At 39.4% G+C, this 20,787-nt stretch overlaps 1 protein-coding gene across 3 annotated transcripts; it reads left to right on the top strand.

Annotated features, from left to right (window-relative positions):
* Positions 1-5: 5 nt before the first annotated feature.
* Positions 6-19,220, top strand: INPP5K (inositol polyphosphate-5-phosphatase K). Of its 3 annotated transcripts, none has more exons than XM_090122296.1 (13): positions 6-2,481; positions 4,962-5,069; positions 5,350-5,458; positions 8,098-8,214; positions 8,480-8,652; positions 9,501-9,612; positions 10,136-10,245; positions 10,812-10,838; positions 12,482-12,671; positions 12,909-13,046; positions 13,543-13,626; positions 14,833-14,937; positions 15,957-19,216. In XM_090122296.1, the coding sequence occupies exons 1-13, from the start codon at positions 2,429-2,431 to the stop codon at positions 16,053-16,055; spliced, it is 1,425 nt and encodes a 474-aa protein (XP_089978422.1). In that variant the 5' UTR covers positions 6-2,428; the 3' UTR covers positions 16,056-19,216. The 3 variants fall into 3 exon arrangements, with proteins under 3 accessions (XP_089978422.1, XP_031447588.2, XP_089978423.1); XM_090122297.1 differs by lacking the exon at positions 6-2,481 and adding an exon at positions 2,492-4,812 and having other exon boundaries at positions 15,957-19,220; XM_031591728.2 differs by lacking the exon at positions 10,812-10,838 and having other exon boundaries at positions 15,957-19,215.
* The last annotated feature ends 1,567 nt before the right edge of the window (positions 19,221-20,787 follow it).

The raw sequence follows: 20,787 nt of genomic DNA, 5'->3' as shown, positions 1-20,787 counted from the left end.
AATTCAAGACTGATTAGAAGCTGCGCTCAGCATCTCCATGCTAGGGCCTTCAGCAGGTGACTGTTGAACTTCAGAGTAGTGATACATGGTCTCTCTGGCCCTGTAGCTACGTTGTCCTTCAGCTGTGTGTGTCAGTCTTACAGAATAATTACAAAAAGTTGCCTGACGTATGTTGCAACTTCCTGGTTTGTTCTTTACTTAAGATTTCTTATAACTGAAAAAGAACTTAAATTATTTTGACTAATAATAGTGTGATTCTCCCTGGACAAATTGAAATGTAGCAAAAAGCTGATGTGCAAGTGAAGTTGTGGTATCTGAATGCGTTCAGGTGCCTGGGTCAGTGGTTCTGCTCAGCAATAATACTCTTCCCATTGCAAGACAGACTAAAGCATCTCCCTTCATGCTCCAGAAAAGCAACTTAGGAGAAACCTGCAGTTGTTTTCCAAGTTATGTCAGTTGTTATAAACTGCAGAGGATACTGCTAACTGATGTGAAGAGCTCTGGGTGTTCAGTGAACTCAAATACTTACTGTAACTATCTGTATGTTGATATCAGCTTCAGACAATCAAATAAGCAGAACAGAATCAAAGAAATGCTGCTTTATTAAATACATATGAGAAAACATGAATTTCCTTGCTTATGCGTAAGGCCCAATATTTGGTTTTATTTATTCCCAAGAGTAGCTTTATCTTCCACTTCCGTATTTGGCAGCACTGACAGGGAATACAGAATGCCAAACAGACACAGGTGTACTGCCACTCTTGAGAAGTCTGTTTGGCACTCTGCAGTACATCCAGCTCCTTCAGCCCTTCATGTCCCTGCAAGCAGGAGCTCCTGCAATAACCCAGGGCTGTGCTGAGCAGGGATGTGCCAGGATCTGGCCTGGTTTTGGTGTGAGAGAAGATGGTGCATGCTCTGGAGGGAGAGGATGGCTTCTGGTTTCTGGGGAGGGGGCAGTTTATCCCTTTATTTTTAGTTTGTTATTTTGCCTTACTCATGTCTAAGTGCAATAAGCTCTGAATTGTACCAGTAACTCTGGCAGGCTCTTCTCAGTGACCTCACATGGCTTTGCGAGGTGGGGAGGGGTGAGGGATTTTTAGCAATGTCACCAGGCAGAACTAAAATTTATTGTAAAATAGATGAAGATACTAAATTGTAATTCTAAAGCTATTTGGGACCAGGATGTTTCATGACATCTCCTGTAGCTGTTCCAGAAGTATTCCAGGACTGTGGGCCCCGCTTTAAAGTTTCTTCAGCTTAAAATATTTTTAATTGAGAATTTCTGCACTGACTTTCTTGTTGTTTGTTGCTTACGTGCTGAGGGATCCTTGCACTTGAGGACAACCTGAGAATACACAGCGTGCTTGTTCTTTAAATTTGTGTTACCCAAGAGGCTTTCCATCCGATGCCACTAATCGCCGTGGAAGCAGATTGTAACATTCCACCCTGCAATCCTTTTTTGATCCTCTGATTTTATCGTAAGAGCTTTTACACAAAGCTTTCCTGATTAGTGACAAAACTGGGAAAAAATGCAGAAACTCCAACCTGACTCTTCCTGTCACACTCCTCCTCTTTTGCTTTTTTTCCTTCTGATTTAATCCTGAGGGCAAGCATCCCTCAGCCCGAGGACAGACAAATCCTGTAAGTACCTTCCACTCTCAGTGCTCGGATCCCACGGCCGAGCACAGCGAAGGTGCCGCTGTTGGTTGCTGATCTGTGATGGATTTTGGACAGCCTCCCCCCATCCCGCCGTGTCCCCGAGGTGTTTCACTGGGCTGCTGCTCTGCTTTGGGGCCGTGGTTGTGCTGTGCCCAGATCCCTGCTGCGTGGGGTCGGGCTGGGGCAGGAACCTCGCTGCAGCCTGGGTCTGGTCGGTGCTCCGGCGGTGCCCGTCTGCCCCCCCCCACGCTGCACCCCTCTGGGTTCATCCCCGCTGGGCCTCCCCCCATCGGTTCATTGTGCTCTTTCCTTTGGCAACACACACTTGGTAGAAATGGGTTAGATGATCTCGTTGTTTCTTTCAATGTGAGTTTGTGCCTTTTTTGTCTCCTAATCTTCCAATACAGGCATATTGGAAACGAAATCTAATAAAAATACTAGACAGAGCTTTTCGCCTCCGCGCTCTTTCTTTTAGGGGCGCGGGGGGGCGGCTGTACCGCTTACCCTCGTTGCACAGCGTCCGCAAAGCGCCGTCAACGCGGCGGCGGTCCTCCCAGCCGCGTGGGGGCGCTCCCGCAAGCCGCTGCGCTGCCCCGGCCCCGCCCTTCCCCGTCACGTGGGCCAATAGGAGCCCAGAGGAGCGCTGAGGCAGCGGCGCGGCGGCGGAGGCCCCGCGCTGGGCCGGGAGAGGCCGGGAGCTTCCCGGTGCCCCTCGGAGCGCTTCCCGACCGGATCCCTGGCGGCGGCGGCGGCGGCGGAGACAACGGGCATGGAATCGGTGCAGCGTTCTTCGACGCAGCGAGACGCTGTGAGAGAACTGAGGTGAGCGCTTTGGGTGGGGGGTGAGGCGAGGTCCGGATGCGGTTTTTCGGGAGAAAAGTAGTTAAGTCTTTACTTAATTACCTCAGAATCAGCGAATCGTGCTTCTTAACGGAGAGTTACGGGGCTTGGAGGGGTTACGCGGTCACATGAAATACAGTAGAAAAGCTGATTTGAAAGCGTTGGGGATGGAGAGGGCTGAGGGGGGGCGGTGAGCGATGGGGGTCCGGGGCGGGAAAGCGGGAAGGCGGGAAAGCGGTGCGTGAGGAGAGCTCTGCCTTTCGCTTGTGTCTTGTTGGTGACTTGAGAGCTTCTGCTGAAAGGGTATTTGAGTGGCTAACCGTGAGAGGAAAAATACTGCTAAAAATTTGCTAAAAAGAAACAACCCCGCAACCGTTTACTCAGAGGCGTTAAGCGTAGCGTTGTAAACATTATGACTGAAAAAAGCTCTGCTGTTTGATCGTTGCAGGAATTGGGGACGATGCGTGCTGCCTTGCTCGTGCTCAGGGCTGTGCTGGGATTGGTCCTGAGCAGCACCGACAGCTCACGGGGTTTTGGGTGCTGCTTTCCCTGTGGGAAGGTCTGTGCGTGCTGTGCAGGGACAGCTGGTGCTGCTCACACAGCAGATAGCCCTGGGGATGCTCATGGTTAATTGCCTTGCAGAGATGCATGCATTCCTAACTGTACGTTTTTCCTGCGTGCGTAGTCGTGACCTACAATGAAAATGAGTTTTCACGTAAGGATGTACTTGAAATTTTTACTGTAGTCTTTCTCGTGTTCTTTAATGGTCTTAAGCTTAAGGAGGGAAGGTATAGATTGGATGTCAGGGGAAGTTCTTTACAGGGAGAGTGGTGAGGTGCTGGAACAGAGAGACCCAGAGAGTCTATGGAAGCCCCATCCCTGGAGGTGTTCAAGGCCAGATTGGATGGAGCCCTTGGCAGCCTGCACTGGTACCAGATCTGGAGGATGATGGCCCTGCTTGTGGCAGGGGGTTGGAACTTGATGATCCTTGGTGTCCCTTCCAACCCAAGCCATTGTATGGTTCTGTGATTCTTATTCCTAGTGTGGATACCAGATGTTTTGAATTGAATTTCCACCTATAATGATTGGTGGCTTAAGCGTTAATTCAGTTTTCTTTCCTCAGATAATTGTCTGAAGAAATTAATTGACAGAGTTCCCCAGTGGTACATCTCTTTGACAGTAGGATTAGGATGAGGTCTGCAGCATTACTGACCTTTTTTTTTTTTTTTTTTTTCCACGAGGAATTTGTTCTAGAATAACTTTTGGCTGACTGCAGCATATAAAGAGAAACTGTTGTTGAGAGGAATTGTGGCTTGTTGGCTCAGTGAGGGATGTGAGGTCTCTTCCACATATGCTGTGTGTCACCTTGAGCGGGAAGTTGAATGGAACATAAAAATACTGCTCTAATAAGGGGTGTCACTTTGGGATTCATTATTTAATCTTCTAGCAGTGTTTGTAGGGTTCTTTAAGGCAGATGGAAAACGTCTTAGTGTGTGTGTATATATATATATATATTTTTTTCAAGGTTGGTTTGTAACAAAACTGATGGTAAAGTGAATTCCTTTTTAAAAACTCTGATAATAAAAATTACCATCTTACTGAAAACAGAACCAGGATACACATGTTTTTGGTGGTTTTTGGTTGAGAGGAGCAGCAAGTTTGCTTAATATTGGTTGGAAGTGTGTGCTTGATACTTGGAAGCTGAAGATTATGTTTGTACTAACCTGCAAGTGAAAGCACGTGATTGATTCAGAGCAACAATAAGTTCTTTTAAATTTGAGCTTATAGAATTAACCACGTTAAATCTATTAGGGGGAAACAATTCGGTGTGTGAGGTAGGATGTGGCTGCAGCTTTTGTAACAAGCCTTTGTGATAGTGCTACAGTGCCACATCTGCATTTCTCCTCCTGCATTAGAAGAGTGCTGAATTTCACACAAGTGAAAACTTGATCTGAAAGACCCTTAGCCTTCTGTTTCCTTTATAGTGAGGATCTGAATGGGCTAAACCTTCAGAGCTTAGTTAATTTCTTTTGATCAAATGGCATCCTTGGGTAGCGAAGATGCGTTTCAGGACTCAGCAGCCCTTTCCCTGCATGATTTAGAAAGCCTGCACACCTTCCGCAGCCGTTCTGCGAGTGTCAGCAGCACAGGGTCCAGCGGCCGCCTGCAGCTCCGGCAGCGCGTAGCTCAGCTGATGGCTTGTGTAGAGGACATCAGCTCTGATGATGAGATTCATGAAGAAGTGTCTCGCACTCTAGATGAAGCTTTCCTTATCTGGGGGAAAAAAATGAAGGACAAGTGGCGAGAATTCAGGTTAGGTTCCCTCGAGTTGGTTGTCTTGGTGTTTTAAGCTTTGTGTTGCTTTGAATGCTAGTTAATAAATACGTTTCTTCTCTATCAATAGAAATTCTGTTTGCATTTCAGTTTTAGCATTGGTTTTCTGTGATGTTGTTTGTTTGTAGATTACATTTAGTGACCTGGAATGTGGGCACAGCTTCTCCACCTCCTGATGTCAGCAGTTTACTTCAGCTCGATTCACTGAGCCCATCTGTGGATATCTATGTTATAGGGTAAGTAAATGTTAAAGAACTTACATTGTGAGTTTACTGCAAAATTGAGTTTCTGCACTAGAATCACTGACTTAGAAGAGAGATGCTTTATACCGAGAGAATCTTCTCTCCTTTCTGTTGTTTCATGACAAAATACAGAATAACTTTTTTTAAAAACACATCAAATATTACTTGTTTTCTCTGTTGGCACCAAGAGCATGTTAATTTTGATACGCATGTTATCCAGAATTCAGCATGTTGTAAAGAAGTCAGTGCAGGAAAAGTAATTGTGATGTTTCAGCTTACAGGAGGTGAATTCAAGAGTCACAAATTTTCTGTCTGACTTGGTGTTTGATGATCCATGGAGCATTTTCTTCATGTCTGTGCTGTCTCCATTCGGATATATCAAGGTAATTATTTACATCTCTTAACTGTCACAGCAGTGAAAGAAAATGTTTTCCCTGGTTTCATTTATCTTTTTTTTTTCCCCTCAAATTCATTCTTATCTATAAAAGATAAGTTGATGGTGTCTTTTGCAGGTATCAGTCATATCCGTAGGTGAATGTTAGAAATGTTTCTCTGACAAACTCATGTTTTTCTGGTTTATTGATAAAGGCATTTTAAAAAGGTCTCTATTAGTAATAATCACGTCTCTAATTTTAGCAGCAAAAATTGGACTTAGTTTTTCATTTCTCATTTGGAACAGTTGGGCAGCTTTGATGCTTTTGCAGGTCAGCTGTTCAAATACACTGGCAATGTCCAGTTTAATTGCTGTAGAAGCATGTGATGAGTAGAAAAACATTATCATAATGAGAATACATTCTCAAGGGGCAGAGAAGTGAAGATTACTTACAATCAAATGAATTGTAAACTTACAATCAACAGCACATTTCTTGTGGCCACAGTCTCTCTCTCTCTCTTATTTGTAGTATTTTTTTTGATCTGTGCAATACTGGGGAAGTGTATTGTGATGCTTCTAATGTAGTCTGCTTAGTACCTGCTTTCACTATAAGTATTCCAAGCAGTGGCAGTGATTTTCATTAAGATTGGTAAGGTTTCTTCTTTTTCCTTTTTCCCCAACTTCTTTGCAGCTGAAAATTGATTGCATATATGTAGAAACAGGGTTTTAACAAGTATATAGGTTATTCTGAAGGCTTTACTTCAACTGATGATCTAGAATATCATATGGTAGTTTAAAAAGCAAGATTTTGTGGTAAAACATGGGGCATAAGATCAGCTCAAATGCTGGTGTTTCAGTTATGTGAACACTAAGTGTAGGAGGATATCCTGAATGTCTCTAATAAACAGAGATCAAAACCCTTTGAATGGTTTACTGGTTTTCTAAATCAAGCATTATTTTAGGGTGATTTTGCTGAGATTATTATATTGTCTGCAAGCTAATCAGACTCAGTAGTTATTCAAATCTTTTAACTATAATTAAACAAAACAAAGGACCCATTGAGAATTGCAAAAAGAAAAGAAAGCATGGTTCATTGTAGCATAAGTCACTGCTGATAACCTTTCAAAAGCTGGCTGCAGGCTGATGTTCGGGCACTGTGTACAGTTGAAAAGAATTCCCAGTGGCATGCGTGGTTGGTTTTGAATTTTAATTTGTGAATGCAGCACTTTGGACACACTAATGCTGCCACCTAATGGCTTTCAGCAGGACAGGATTAGCCCTAATAATGAGAGGTGAACTAGGTCATGGACATGGCTCCCATGTTACTGGCAGGCCAGTTCAAAACCAAACAGGAGAGCTTATGCAGGGAGTCATCTGGAAGTGGGCTGATTTAGAGGGGAATAGTTGCCTGTTTTGTAATGGTCTGTTGGTCCTGAGGAGTGTTTGGGGACAAATATAGCAAATAAACATTGAGCTTTGGAAAACAGGAGCTGAGCTTGTGGACAAGATCTCTCCTTTAAAGGGGCTGAAAGATTTTGTGTCTCGTGTACGTAATTATGTAAAGGCAAAGAGTGCTTATACCCTATGTCTGATATTTTTGCTACCTAGTAACTGTGATTCATCATTTCAGTATTATATGGCTAGTATTTCATTGGGTTCAAGGAAATGCAGATGGTAGCATGTATTCAGAAATCATTGAGCAACATAGATGAGGAGGCAAAGAATGAAGGAACTCTGTAGTAAATTTTAGATCCAGTTGGTGCACTTCTCCTAAAGTTCTGTTGTTGGTCTTAAGATCAGTTTTTATTGTAATGTAGTCTTTCCCTAAGATCAGCCAATACAAAATTGAAGTGCAATTAATATATTTCAATGCCTTTTAGTTTCAATTGTATCGTTATCATTAAAGCAAATACTTAAATTGAATTCTGTCTCCTGCCAGGAATATCAAAGCTAAATTTTGTAAATTTTTAATGGTCAGCTCCATTAGACTTCCTTCACCAAAGAAAACACAAAGCAAACAAACAAAAAAGGCAACCATACCTCTAGTTTAAAGCTGAAATAACATCTTAGCTGCTAGTTGAGCATCTTTGCTTTGTGAGTGTTCAGTGAATTGTTTTCTTCAGGCCATTACGTGCAAGATTTAACTCTTTAAAGCTCAGAATTTTTGTGGATGCCTAAAAGTTATTGCTGTGCCTTCTGGGTATTTTAATGGCATTTAACAACTTTCTTCTCCTGGAGGACTTGCAGGTGTGCACTGTTAAGATCATGGGTGAAAAGAGAAGGATTTGTTTGTGTTAATGAACGGGATGATTAAAGAGGGAGACAGGAGGCGGTGGGGCAGTCTTTAGAAAAGTATGGATTAATAATGGTTTGAGTTCAACTTCAAATTTGCAATATAACGCACTAAGGCTAAGTGAGAGATTCATCAGAAGTTGTTTATGACGGTCTACCGTATCTACCATAAGAATGGGTGCTTCACAGCAGTGAAATGCATCTCCATGTACAGCATCACAGTGCCATGGCCAGGCTTGGCGCAAGGGCCGCATGATTTCTGCTCTGGTGTGCTTTACCTAACAACTCCTATGAAGTACATCCAAAGAGTTTCAAATACCTCTCTGGAAATGAACAACCATTTTGTATCTTTCACAGCTCTCCTCCATCCGCATGCAGGGATTACTGCTGCTGATCTTTGTGAAACATGCCCATCTTCCTTTCGTACGGGATGTTCGTACCCACTACACACGCACGGGCCTATATGGATACTGGGTAAAGAAATATTCACTATTTAATTTCACTGATTACTTATGGTGCTTTGTACTTCTGAATGGTTTGGTGGTTTGAACCTGATGTTCAGCACAGACCGTAATTTTTCACCAGTTTATTACTGATATACAACAACTTATGTAGAAAGAAGTTGTATTGATTTAAATCAAAATAGCAGGATTTGAAATTTTATATGTGGCGTTAACAGTTGTGTTTGCAGGTGCTGACTGTAGTTTTGGATGACATTGTTAAATCTTCTGTGATCCAGGGGAACAAAGGAGGAGTCACCATTCGGATGTCCCTCTATGGACATACAATTTGTTTCATAAACTGCCATTTGCCAGCACACATGGAGAACACAGAGCAGCGACTGGATGACTTTGAAAAAATTCTGGAAATGCAGTTTGAAGAAGAGAATATTCCAAGTACATTGGATCATGAGTGAGTCATTCTGACAGTATTCTGTCTGTGTTATTTTTATCTCTTAAAAGTGCCTGTGTAGGGTTTAGCAGTTTAATTATTAATGAGTTCATTAAAATCAGGTAAACATACATGAAACATGAGTTTAAAAACCATTAGTTTTCCTCTCCCAGTATGTGTTTGATAATTCTGTTTCATTTTCTTGATAGTGCCCATGGGCAGGTATCATAACACCTCGTGTCATCATGTAAGAAAGTACAAATATTAAATTTAAGTTTTGTTTCTGTGATATCGAATGTGGAACCCCAGCCCCTGGATAAAGCAATAGCAGTGGGGATTTCCTAAGAGATCTTTGTTTATTTGAATAGACACCTTTCCTGTTGTCTAAAGCATTGCTGTAGGTGCACTGCAGTGCTACATAATAACTGCTTTCATTCCTAATAGCTACAGAACACCTGCTTTGTACCCCTGCTTTCCCAAGGCACTTCAGGTTAACATTGCCAAGGAGTGAAGAGGTCATGAATTTTGTTACTTATTTTACTTACTGCGAAAATTGAACTCTATATCTGCTTCTAATAGATGTGTAAGTCATTAGGATGCTTGGGATAAGTTAATACGTGGGCAGTAATGAGCAAGCAGCAGGAATGCAAAGGGCTTAATTGACTGTTTCAGTTCCTTTGAATTTCTTGTTTAGCAGGCTGTACCTCTGTAAGTTTATCTGTAGCTTAATGTTTGTGTTTGTGTTGTTCAGATTAAGTAATCTAAGTGATTAGAGCACCTAATTAGCATTATGGTTTATGTTCTATTGAATTCTTCCCTTATGAGTTAATGAATTCCTACAAATCTGCTGTGGGTGTTTGCTTGTTTAGTGTTCTCTTCTGGTTTGGAGACCTCAACTTCCGAATAGCAGATTATGGCATTCATTTTGTCCGAGAATCGATAAACAACAAGCGATACAATCTGCTGTGGGAGAAGGACCAGGTATGCTGTCTTAGTTGTTGTGTTTTTATTATTATGCTTAAATGGATACAAATACAGTGCAATAATTAGTATTAGCTCTTGAGTTTCTAATTTCTGTTTAAAAAGACAAATTCTGAGTAGTCGTGAAGTGGAACAGTTCTACTGCCTGTTCATTCTCAGTCATAAGCAGCCTCAATTAACTGCAAACTTTTTATGCTTTTAATTTCCTACTCCTAATTTGCTGTTTAGCTGAGGTTTTTTCTTATCTTCATGGCCTGTGAATTGTTGTTCACATTAATTTCTCCTTTCTTCTGCTCCCAAGAATTATCTTTAAGAGACTTTTATTCTGGAATTAATTAGAAACTTTTAAACAGATTGTGTCAAGAGTTCTGGCAGTAACAAATTGACACTTCTGAATTTACTTTTCCAAATGTGTTGTACTGATTGAGATGGTCAGTTCTGGGAAAATGCTTTCTCAGGTTCTTTTCAAATAACCTTTTGGGCTCTGATTTTTAACCGTAACTTTAACATTTTATTTCTGCAGTTAAATATGGCAAAAAAGAAGGAAGCGTTTCTTCAGGAATTCATAGAGGGTCCTCTGCAGTTTAAACCCACCTACAAGTTTGACCTTCATTCAGATGTGTATGATACAAGGTAAAGGCACACAAAGATGCGTTCAGACATGGAGTATTAGAATGAATAAAGTGCTTCAGTCACAATAACCATGATAAGCAAGCCTGAATTTTCTGAGTATGCTGATTACCTGAAGCTATTGAGTTGTTCTGTTTGGCTTAAAATGTGGGCAAATGTGAAATGTTTCTGAAGAAGCCCAAATCTGCTGATCACATAAGGGAAGCAGGAGTGAATCCTTTTTGGAAAGACTAGATTAACAGGGCAAACTACTACGTGGTTATGCAGTTTTTGTTTTCTTGAATGTTAAAAGCACCCTTTGGTTATCAAAAAATAAGCAATAGGGGAAGAATAATAATCTGCAATTTTTCTTTTCCGTCTCTGCTTAAGCATTTCACTCGTTTCTGCTGGCATTTGAAAATACATGTAAGCGTGTCTTTATAAATAATTTTAAGTTGTGAAATGGATTATTTTAAGTTTCCATAGTACTACTATTTGTTGTTAAATATTAGCCTTGTGTTTCAACAGAAGGATAAGTTCCTGTCCAAACAGGTTTTTTTTTTTTTACTGACCTATTTCTTTATTTCCAGAGAGCAGAAGTCCCTGTTTTGGTTTAAGTAAGAAGATAACCTTCTGGATTTCATAGATTTGTAAATATTTCAGAATCAAAACAATGCTCCTTCTGAGCTTTTGATTTGATTTTTATGAAATATTTGAAAATCAGATGACAGCTGATTTTCTGCAGGGATTTTCTGAGCCTGTCTGAAAGCCGTAGTGTTGTCTGCTCTGCTGCTGCGTGTAACCATGGGGAATTCACTTATTGGACCCAAAGACATTTTGTGAAGAGATATAATGGAACCAGAAATAAATTTAGACAATAAAAAATATGCATAGAAATCCAAACCTCGAAATTCTAAGAATGATTCACAGCCAGATATCCTGTGTTAGTTTATTTGAGGAAGAAGAAGAACACTTATGCATACTGTGTGAGAGCTGGTCAGTAAACCTCAAGGCACTTGTTTCTTTTAAGCATCATTGAGAAGTCTGCTCTGTATGAAGCACACAATATTTTGTTATCTTCCATACTTTCTCAGTGTGGATGTTGAGTTTTTCTTTCCCACCTAAAGTGCCATTTTTTCTCTAACACAGTGAGTGTGTTAACTTGAGCTGTTCTTCTGGTATTTTCTTGCACAGCAGAGCAGACCTATGGCATCTCATAAAGATTTCTGTCGGTTTATTGAATTACTAAAATGACTGGGTACAGCCCCTCAGTCATTTAAGATCTTATCACCTCTTTAAAGGTGAATTTGACTTCTTATATAAGAAGGGCTTTAAAAAAAAGCGTGTTGAATATTGAACCAAATGTTATTTCCACTTTGTGATGATTCTGATATTTGAAGATATTAAACTGACAGTTGTCCTTACACATCCTGCTCATTAACTCTTATAATTCAATCCAGCCCATTCTAATTCCTCTTCCATAGGGTATGATCTTTTCTCCATTTCAATTTGAAGTGATACATCCATACAGAGAGTTGCTGTTAAGTCTTCCGCTACAGAGAGAACCACGAAAGGCTCATGTCTTCTGTTGTTATTGAGATGGTATAAAAGGAAACTCTGAATTATGATTGCAGTTTGATGTATATTACAGTTCCAGACACAATTTTATTAGTTATGAGATTTTTCCAGCCTTTTGTAATGGGACAGCAGTAACTTAGAGACTTGAAATACTGTCTGGTACAGGTGTACCATTCTGCAGCATCACGTATGATTAATGTCTGGAAACTAAAAGTTGTCCAGTTCTAGTTTTTAAGTTGTTCTCAAAAATTCTGAATAATTTCAAATACAATTCAGACTTTTCCCGTATCTTTAAAGTTATGCCCTTTTCTTCAGAATGACTGTATAGCTGAACCTTATGGCAGTCATTGTATCAATCTCAGTGTTCTCGCATGTTCTCAGGGAGTCTCTTAGGAGAAAGTATCATTTCCTGTATGAAGCTGACTAACCCATTGGAATGCACTTCTCCCCTTCATTTTACTACTCTCATAATCCTGTGAAACTTATCTCCTGTATGTGGAGTTGCATTCAAAGTAAAGAATTGTTAGTTGTAAAGCATGTTGAACAGAGCTGTAAAATGAAGCCTGGATATGATTGCCTTCTTATATTAATACTCATCTGACAGTCTTTCCGACTATGAGTAGATCTAGCTTTTGGCACTGCTTTTTCTTCTCATTTCACTTCTGTACTCTCATTTCTGCAGTGAGAAGAAAAGGAAGCCAGCATGGACTGATAGAATTCTTTGGAGAGTGAAAAGTCTCTGCCAGCGTGCATCAAAAGATGATTTCTCTGAAGAAGAGCAGACCATTTCTGTTACATTAAATAACTATATCAGTCACATGAGCTATGGCATCAGTGATCACAAACCTGTTACAGGAACTTTTGGGCTTGAGGTGCTGTCCCTTTTTTTTGGTTTTTTTTTTTTAAAGTTTAAATCTCACTTTACAGAAGCTGTTTTCCCACACTTTGCAAGTACTAGTCTCTGCAATTAAAGTGAAGGCAGGAAATTGCTATCAGGCTATTCCTGTTCATTTAAGAGTATCACAGCAAATGCGGCAGAGAATAACTTGAATGGAATGACTGGAAGGCAGACAGACTTGGCTGACTGTAAACTTGGTTTTCTTGTCTAGTTGAAGCCTCTTCTATCAGATCCTTTGGTCACACTGAGTCCTGAGGGTGAGTGGAGTGCAGAACATGATGTTTTCATCAGCTATTCTGCAGTGCCTGGATTCCCGAGCAGTGCTTGGGACTGGATTGGACTCTTCAAGGTAATGTTACAGCATCGTGACTCTTTAATGAAGATGGTGAATATGGAGAAAGAAGTTGATAATCTGAAATAAACTCTCAAAATAATAGTCATGTATCCTTGATTGCTGACAGTTCTGTAAGCGAGAGTTTGATTGCCTGTCAAGATGAGTGTGGACTTTTTCCCACTCTTTAAATTATCTGCTAAGATAACGTAGTGTTTTGATTAAGTAATGGTTGACAAAAACTGTAAAAAAGAATTGCCCTCTCCTGATGCCTGAAGTTTAAAAGATTTCTACAGGAGAGAAGTAAGTGTCAGTGGAACTGTGAGAACAGACAGTTCACATCTTTTCATAAACTGAAGACCTCTGCATATCACAAAAATGTTTTGGTCCTAAAAGCAAAGTGTTTTAACTGCTCCAGTGAAGCAATAAATCTGTATCTTGCATCTTGGAGTTCTCCATGCAGTCTGTTTTCTGTTTCTTTCAGAAGGCTGATGGTTTGTGTCTTCCTTCACAGGTGACTTTCAGGCATGCGAATGACTACGTTACTTACGCTTGGGTAGACGATGATGAAGTTTCTTCTAACGAAGACAGTAAACTAGTAATTACATCTCTTTCTAATGTAGTTCCTTTCAGAGGAGTGTTCAAGGGTCTTTTTGTTCCATATCCCCTTCTTCAGGATTTTCTTCTCTTCCTTTCCGGTCAAACATGAAGTTACTGTTTAAAATACCTCTTATTTTTTCATAATATTTAGGTAGTCCAGCATCTGTTCTCAGATCTGCTCTTAGTGTTTACAGTAACTGATGAAAATAATTATCTCTGTGGTAGCTTTTAATTATATTGCATCCTACTGTCCTGTTATATTTTGATCTATTTCTCCCACTGAAACAAGTAACTGACCTTTTTTTTCATTTGATTTTTTCAAAGTTTTTTAATGGATCTTAAATACTTACCATATGACTTTTTTTTTTTAATCACCATGTTAAGTACTTGATTCAGCAGACACAATTAGTTCCAGGTATCTAACAGAGCTACAGATCAGTGTTTCTTAGACTTCTCTTCATTTTGGCTTCTGACTGCTTTGGCCCCTGTTTAAGAACTTCTGTCTATTATGTAGCTTTCTAGTTATGATTCCATAAAGTGATTTAAAAAACAAGTAGTAAACACCCAAATGTATTTGGAGCACAAATGACTTGTTTCCACTGATATTTTTCCATACAAATAGGAATTTAATTTTTGAGGCACAATCAGCCTCCAATAATGGAAAGCAGTTATTTCTCATTAGAGGTTGTATAAGTTAACAATCAAGTTTATAATAAGAGCCCAAATTATCTTGTATTTAATCGGTGTTACAGCTCTCAAAATTTCTCTCATATCTTGGTTTTATAGTACTGAGCTTAAAAATCTGAGCACTGTAGATGTTATTTTAGCAGAATACTGTGGGCTACAGTTCAGGAACCACGTGTCTTTAGGTACTACAAGCTGAGGTGGTGGCATTGCTCTTGTTCATGTAACTCCTTATTGCCACAGGGAGGCAGGTCATCTCCTTCAGTGCTTCTTGTATGGCTTTGCTCCTTCTCTTACAACAACTCTTGACTTTCTCCTTACTTGCAGAGCCAAGGCAGCTTGCTAACATGGTGAAGGATTTCAAATAGTTTGAGTTATTTGTCCTTTTTAGCTTATGTTTAAAAATTTGCTTAATAAATACTAAAATTTTACAATGTCCTGAAAGGCAGAGACTACTTTTTTGAAAGTTGCTTTCTCTGTGGCAATTTCACGTTGCCTCTATTCTTATTCTTGTTGACAGGTTTACATGAGTGCTGCAGAAATACCTGATATGGGAGGAGAATTTTTGCTTTGTTATTACAGCAATAATTTGCAGTCGATAGTCGGTATCAGCCAGCCTTTTCAGGTAATACATTTGGAAGCTTTGATTAACTTTGATTGGAGTTTTTATTTCTTTTGCTTTCTGTGCATCTGGGCATAGGTGTGTACAGCTGTTTAACTTAGAGGAATGGCAGCAGCAGTAATTGCAAAACGCTGTAATGGAAATGTAATAAGACAGCTTTCTCAGCTTTCAGTTTTTGGAACTTGAGGCTCTGTCAGTTAAATCCAAAGATGAGAGCTCATCTCAGTGCTACCAATTTTCTGACAGACTATAAGTGAACTTCTTGTGCTGCTTTCTATGGCAGACTTGTACAGATGTGCTTCCTGTGCCACTTAAACCTGGGAAGGGCAGGACAGTTGGAAGTCAGGTTATTTATTTAATAGGACTTGTTTTATTTTTGAAAGGATGATTTGACCTTAATAGAATAAATGAAGTGGTCAATCATTGTTTCTTCTAAGCAAGCCAAAATTTTGCTTCTACTCTTTGCCAAAATTGTTTTGTTTGTGCACAATTTCCCATGCTGCTGTGGTTATGCTGATGTGTCATAGAATGGTTGAAATGGAAGTTCTGCATTGTTGCTGGATGAAGCAGATTGAGAAGGCTATGACACTATTACCCAGAGGGATATACTAATGAAAGTTGCTGGGCTGGCTGGTAAATCTCAGGGTTACTGTTTATATTTTACTCTATATGCTGTTAAGAAACTTTAGGGAGTCTGGTGTTTCAGCTGTCTCTGAGCTTAAGAACTGCCACAGACTCTGCAGTATGGTTGTGGATATATGTGGATAAACACACCATATTAGAAACTAAATCATTTAGATTACCTTTCCTTTTTCGTGATGCTTAATGTTTTTATATGTTAAATGGGTTTCTTTACTAAATTTTTTAAGTTTTATAATTTCTGCATATGTGCATCACTTCTGGTTATCTTAGTTTCTAGCAGGTATGTAGGATGTATTATATGACGACATATTGATGTTCAGAAACACTGTGTTGTTCTGTGCTGTGTTAACCTGTTGTTTGAACTACTGTTTTTCTTCTAGATTCAGCCAAACAGAACATTAATAGGAAAGGATCTGGCCCAGGAACAGAATACTTGGATGCAAAAAACTGACAATCTGGAATCTCACAATGAGTTCTGAAGTCAGAAGGGACATTTAGTGGTCCTGATTCAGGAGTCAGACGATTCTTAATGTCTTAACGATTATAAGCTTTTACTCTTAGAAGATGGAGTAACAGTGCAAGTGAGACAGGTAGGGCTGTTTGGAAACTGCATAAGCTCATAGATGAAAATTAGTTGTGGATGCAGGTATTTTTTACTGTTACAGTGAAAGTAACTCTTGCAGTGAATAGGAACTGTACAAATAGCACCTAGTGAATGCTGTGTGATTTAAGATGTTTTTAATCCAGTGCTTATCCTAAGCAAGCTACATACTGTAATAGGTTTTTAGGCCTATTTTTATTTTTGTAGAGGATATTTTATTTACAATATAATATATTCCCTAAGCTATAACTGCTTAATCACTGATTTCCAATTTTTGAGTTGAAATGAAGTTATTTAAAAGTTATTTATTAGATATGGCTAGCTAGTTTATTTTAAATTTTTATTTGACTTTTAAATGTAAACTAATTACCTTTTGGGAAACACATGTGGTAACAAGTCATACAACAACTCAATATTTGGAGGATGAATGTTTTCCTTCTGTAGTAGATCCCTTTTCTTTATGCCTTATTGATACTGGGGTTTTTCATTTTTAATTTTTCCAGATTGAGATATATTTATCAAAACACACCTTTTGTGTGGGTTTGCTTGTGAGGGGCCACTTCTTCTTTTACAAAACAATTCAACAGTTTGCCTGTTCTTTTCCTCCCTCTGATTTTAAAAAGGTAATGTAAAAATACTTTTACATTTGTCCCTGCCTCAGGGTTAGCAGGTTCCCGAAATTTCTGAAATTGCTTCAGTTGAGAAATGCTTCAGCAGAGGTGAGCAGATCATAGTTCATGAAGCATTTGTTGGCAGAGCTGCTGAACATCACACTAACCCTGACTCTTCTCTGCTGTCGCATTTAGAAAGCTAAAGTCATATTTTGGTTCTTCCCTGATACACTTCTGACACACTTCTGCTGCACACACTGCGGAGCTTATGTGAATGGGAAATTTCAGTGGAGTAAGTTCTTCCTTATGGCATAATCTGTGCTGACAAAAAATTGTTAAACTCCAAATGATAACAGGCTGCGAAATTGGTTTTCTTATTGGTGCTTAGACGTGAATGTATCCTGTGCACTGAAGGATGGAAATAGAAAGAAAAAGACCAAGTACTGTTGAGAAAAGCAGTTTGTGTTTGTTGATGAGGAAATAGGGATCTTTGGGAAGGATAGAAGGCACACCAATATTCCACAGAATCTCAGAGCACTTGTTAGTCTCTCATTTTCTGGGTACACAGCTTTGAACTGCTGTGCATGGTAAGTACAGGTAGCTGCTAATCACTGTCTTGTTAGTTAGGGGTGGAAAAGAAGAAATTCGGTTCAAATGGAACAGTGAAGCAAAGGATGCTGGTGTGTGTATTTTGGAGTATTGCTTCAGAACTGAATGGATACTATTTTACACTCTTTCTTAAAAAGTCTTAGTTCTTTTTGTTAGGACTCTTTTCTGAGAGGGAAAATGAATACCTTGATGTGAAAATTATTTTGCAATTGCTTCTGTTATTCACTATCTTCTGCTATCCCAGAGTCTTTGTGTGCTTTGGAAGCTGTAAGATGAGTAAACGAGCTAGATTGCTGTAGTTTGGGGATTAAGAGCACCTAGCCTCTGTAAGTTTTAGTTGCATCTCTGTGTAATGCTTGGTATTGGAAACTATTTCCAGTTGTAATGATCAGGGCAGGTTCAGAAGTACAGTGTTGATTGCATGGATTAAAACTGCCTTAAGGTTTACAATTTGTACATTCCTGTTACACTTTGGAACAATGTTAGAAACCGTTTTCACGTTTGTAGCAGATCTAAAAAAAATTTGTTTTGCACTAAATTTCGCAAATATGCGACTTTCTATGGCAATTACAGCATCAGACAAATCCCTACTGAAGTGCAAGTAAGATGCGGGTTTGGGTTGATACTCTTTCTGATTTTTTTGCTTGTGTAACCATAATACTGAGACTCTATGCAAGGAGAATCCCGTGGAGAGCTCAAAGAACTGTGGTCTTTGAATTCCAGACCACAGCTGGTGATTTATTGTGGACCAAGATCCAGTTTCTTCTAATCAGGGTGCATCTTCCATTCATGAGCAGCACAGAGGCGGAGCCATGCAGCCGCTTTACATGGGCAAGAAACCCAAGCTCCTAATGTTGTATGAGAGCTGGTAACTCTCAGTCACTGGAGAGAAGCTGCATTTTGTAAACTAATCCTTTGCACACCACAGGACTTGACTGAAAATGCCCTCAGCTGCTGTGATTGAATCTTCTTGTCTGTCAGTAGGATGCTGCACAGAGCCACTCACTTCTTTCTTAAGTATTGTGCACACAGTAGCAGTTTTGTTTATTACTGTTACCTATGGTAGCTTTTCAGATTATTCCATGACCTGTAATGATGCAATTTCTAGCAAAATTTATCTTTTTTTAAAGCACCTTTGATTGGATGTTATAACCACTGGAAATGTTTTTATACTCATGTGTTTTCTTTTCATGTACGACTAAAATAAATCCTGGCAGTGAAATGTTCTATGTGGCCTCAATTAATTTGAGAACAAAGTCATTGGTTTGGGTGGGGAGAATGAATTCTATGCGTGGTAGTCTTTCTCCAAGATATTTTGCTGATGTTTAATGTTCACGTACAGTAGTACTTCAGTAATACATCCAGTAGGGCTTTGGACTGAAAAAGAAGGCCAAAGACAAATACTGTCCTTGTTTGTGTGAGTGCAACTTGTGATTACAGCTATGGATTTATGCTTGTAGATACAGGAGCAAGTTGGAAACAGTTTTGGCCTTCTAATGGGAGGCAGCGAAATATGGAGTTGTTGAAAGTAAGTTGTATGTTTGTTTCCACAGTTTCTCTTAGTATATGGTCTCTTGGAAGAGGCCAGTGGGGAGGAGTGGAATGAAATATAGTTGAGAATGACACAGTGAAAGACAAAAATTAAATTGCTGTTTTGCTGCGGGGAAGCAAAGTAAAGAAGGAATCAATTACAGTTGCTTCTCACGAAGCATTTTTAGATCTATTACAGCTCACTTCTTTATTCCCTGGGGTTTTGATTGCTGAGGTTTTGATATTTTCCTTGTAAAAATGCTCGAACCACTTAAATTGCTGTTTTAACTTTTAGGAGTAGATCCTTCTAAATTGACTTATTCACAGGTTGTATAATTTCAGACTTTTGTCTTTGTAAAAGATCTGTTATATTATTCTTCATGTTTCAACATTTGTATTTTTAATGTAAAATTGCTATAATTTTATATTTATAATTTCCATCCAAGGATAACTTTTCATAGCTCCTTGCTGGGAGAATTTATTTTAATTAAAATAGGAAACATGTCTACCAAGGGATGTTGCTCAGTATAGCCTTACTTCACTTCAGTCTGTGTGATTTGTAGCTCCCCTCAGGATATGCAGTGTATCACTGCACACAGATAGTAGAACAGCTCAGGGTAAACAGGAAATATTTCGAAGATGTCTTGCGTGTTTGTTAGACCCTAAAAATACCCTTTGATAAAGACTATTGTTTCTCCTACCACGACTTCCTTCTCTGCTCTTGGACGCTGAGTGACACTCGGATGAACTTGTCTTAATGTACTGTGGTTGAAAGGCCAACTGAACAAAGCTCAGATTCGGCTTTCCTTGAGAGAGGAAATGATACCCTTTCTGAGAACTGCATTTCTAACGAGTATTTCCAGTGTTTTTTTCTGTCCTCAGCTGGAGGGATCTGCTATTGGAAAGTGATTGAAGTTCTTTGGTAACAACGTGATATTGAGATCATCCAAACTTGCTGGTACCTGTCAAAGCAGGAGCACCAATATTATTGAACTCTGTAACTCATACATTAAGCTGATAATATCCATGTTTCCTTATGCCTCTTTTTTCTTTATATTTACCTTGAAAGAGAATGGGGAAAAGATTTTTTTTTTTTTTTTATGAAGGTGGAAGTGTTTGAGGCCAATTTTCTATTTGTACAGCTTTTTTTCATCTTATTCTTTAACTCTTTTTTTCAGTGGCAAACTCAGAGAGTTGTGTGTCATACAGCATGCAGAGTAAGCTATTCTTTGTGTGGCTGCTTTATTTAACCAAGGCAATGACACTCAGCACCTAATTAATCTGTACCATACACATTGTGTTTAGTTATTCTGGAAACTGAGCTTTCAGGGGAACTATTCAGAGTTTGTTCAGTGATTTCAAGTTAAGAAAGACAACATATGAATGCATACATCCTACCTTTCCTATTATAATGGAAGTCTTCTTCCTCTCACAAGGTCACTGCAATTAAAAAAATGAGAACATCTCAGACGTGCAATGTAGAAGGTAGCGAGAGAACCCATGTGGGAGCATTTGGAACACAGGTTGGAAGAATCAGTGGAGGAAAACAGTGAAGAGAGAGGAAGTATGAGATCTTGGAACACAAATTGGTGAGAGGAAATAAGGGATGCAGGGACAGTTCAGAAGACAAGAACTTGTATCACAAAAAGGAAAATATAGTAAATATTTTAGCATGTTAACCATAAATGGATCAAAACTGAAAGTTATCGGTTACAGGCATTAAACATAGTTTTAAAGTGCAGCTTTTGGCCTTGGTGGAAACCACTCTATATTCCTCTTTTCCCTTTTCTGTATATTTTTTCAGTCCCTTTCTGCTTTGTCTGCCCTTCTTTAGATCTTGTTCTCCCTTGTAGCCAACTC

The sequence above is a fragment of the Phasianus colchicus genome, chromosome 21 (genome assembly GCF_987193195.1).
Source record: "Phasianus colchicus chromosome 21, bPhaCol1.hap1.1, whole genome shotgun sequence".
Classification (NCBI taxonomy): domain Eukaryota; kingdom Metazoa; phylum Chordata; class Aves; order Galliformes; family Phasianidae; genus Phasianus; species Phasianus colchicus.
The sequence above is the reverse complement of the archived record's forward strand: the minus strand, read 5'-3'. Positions and strand labels throughout refer to the sequence as shown.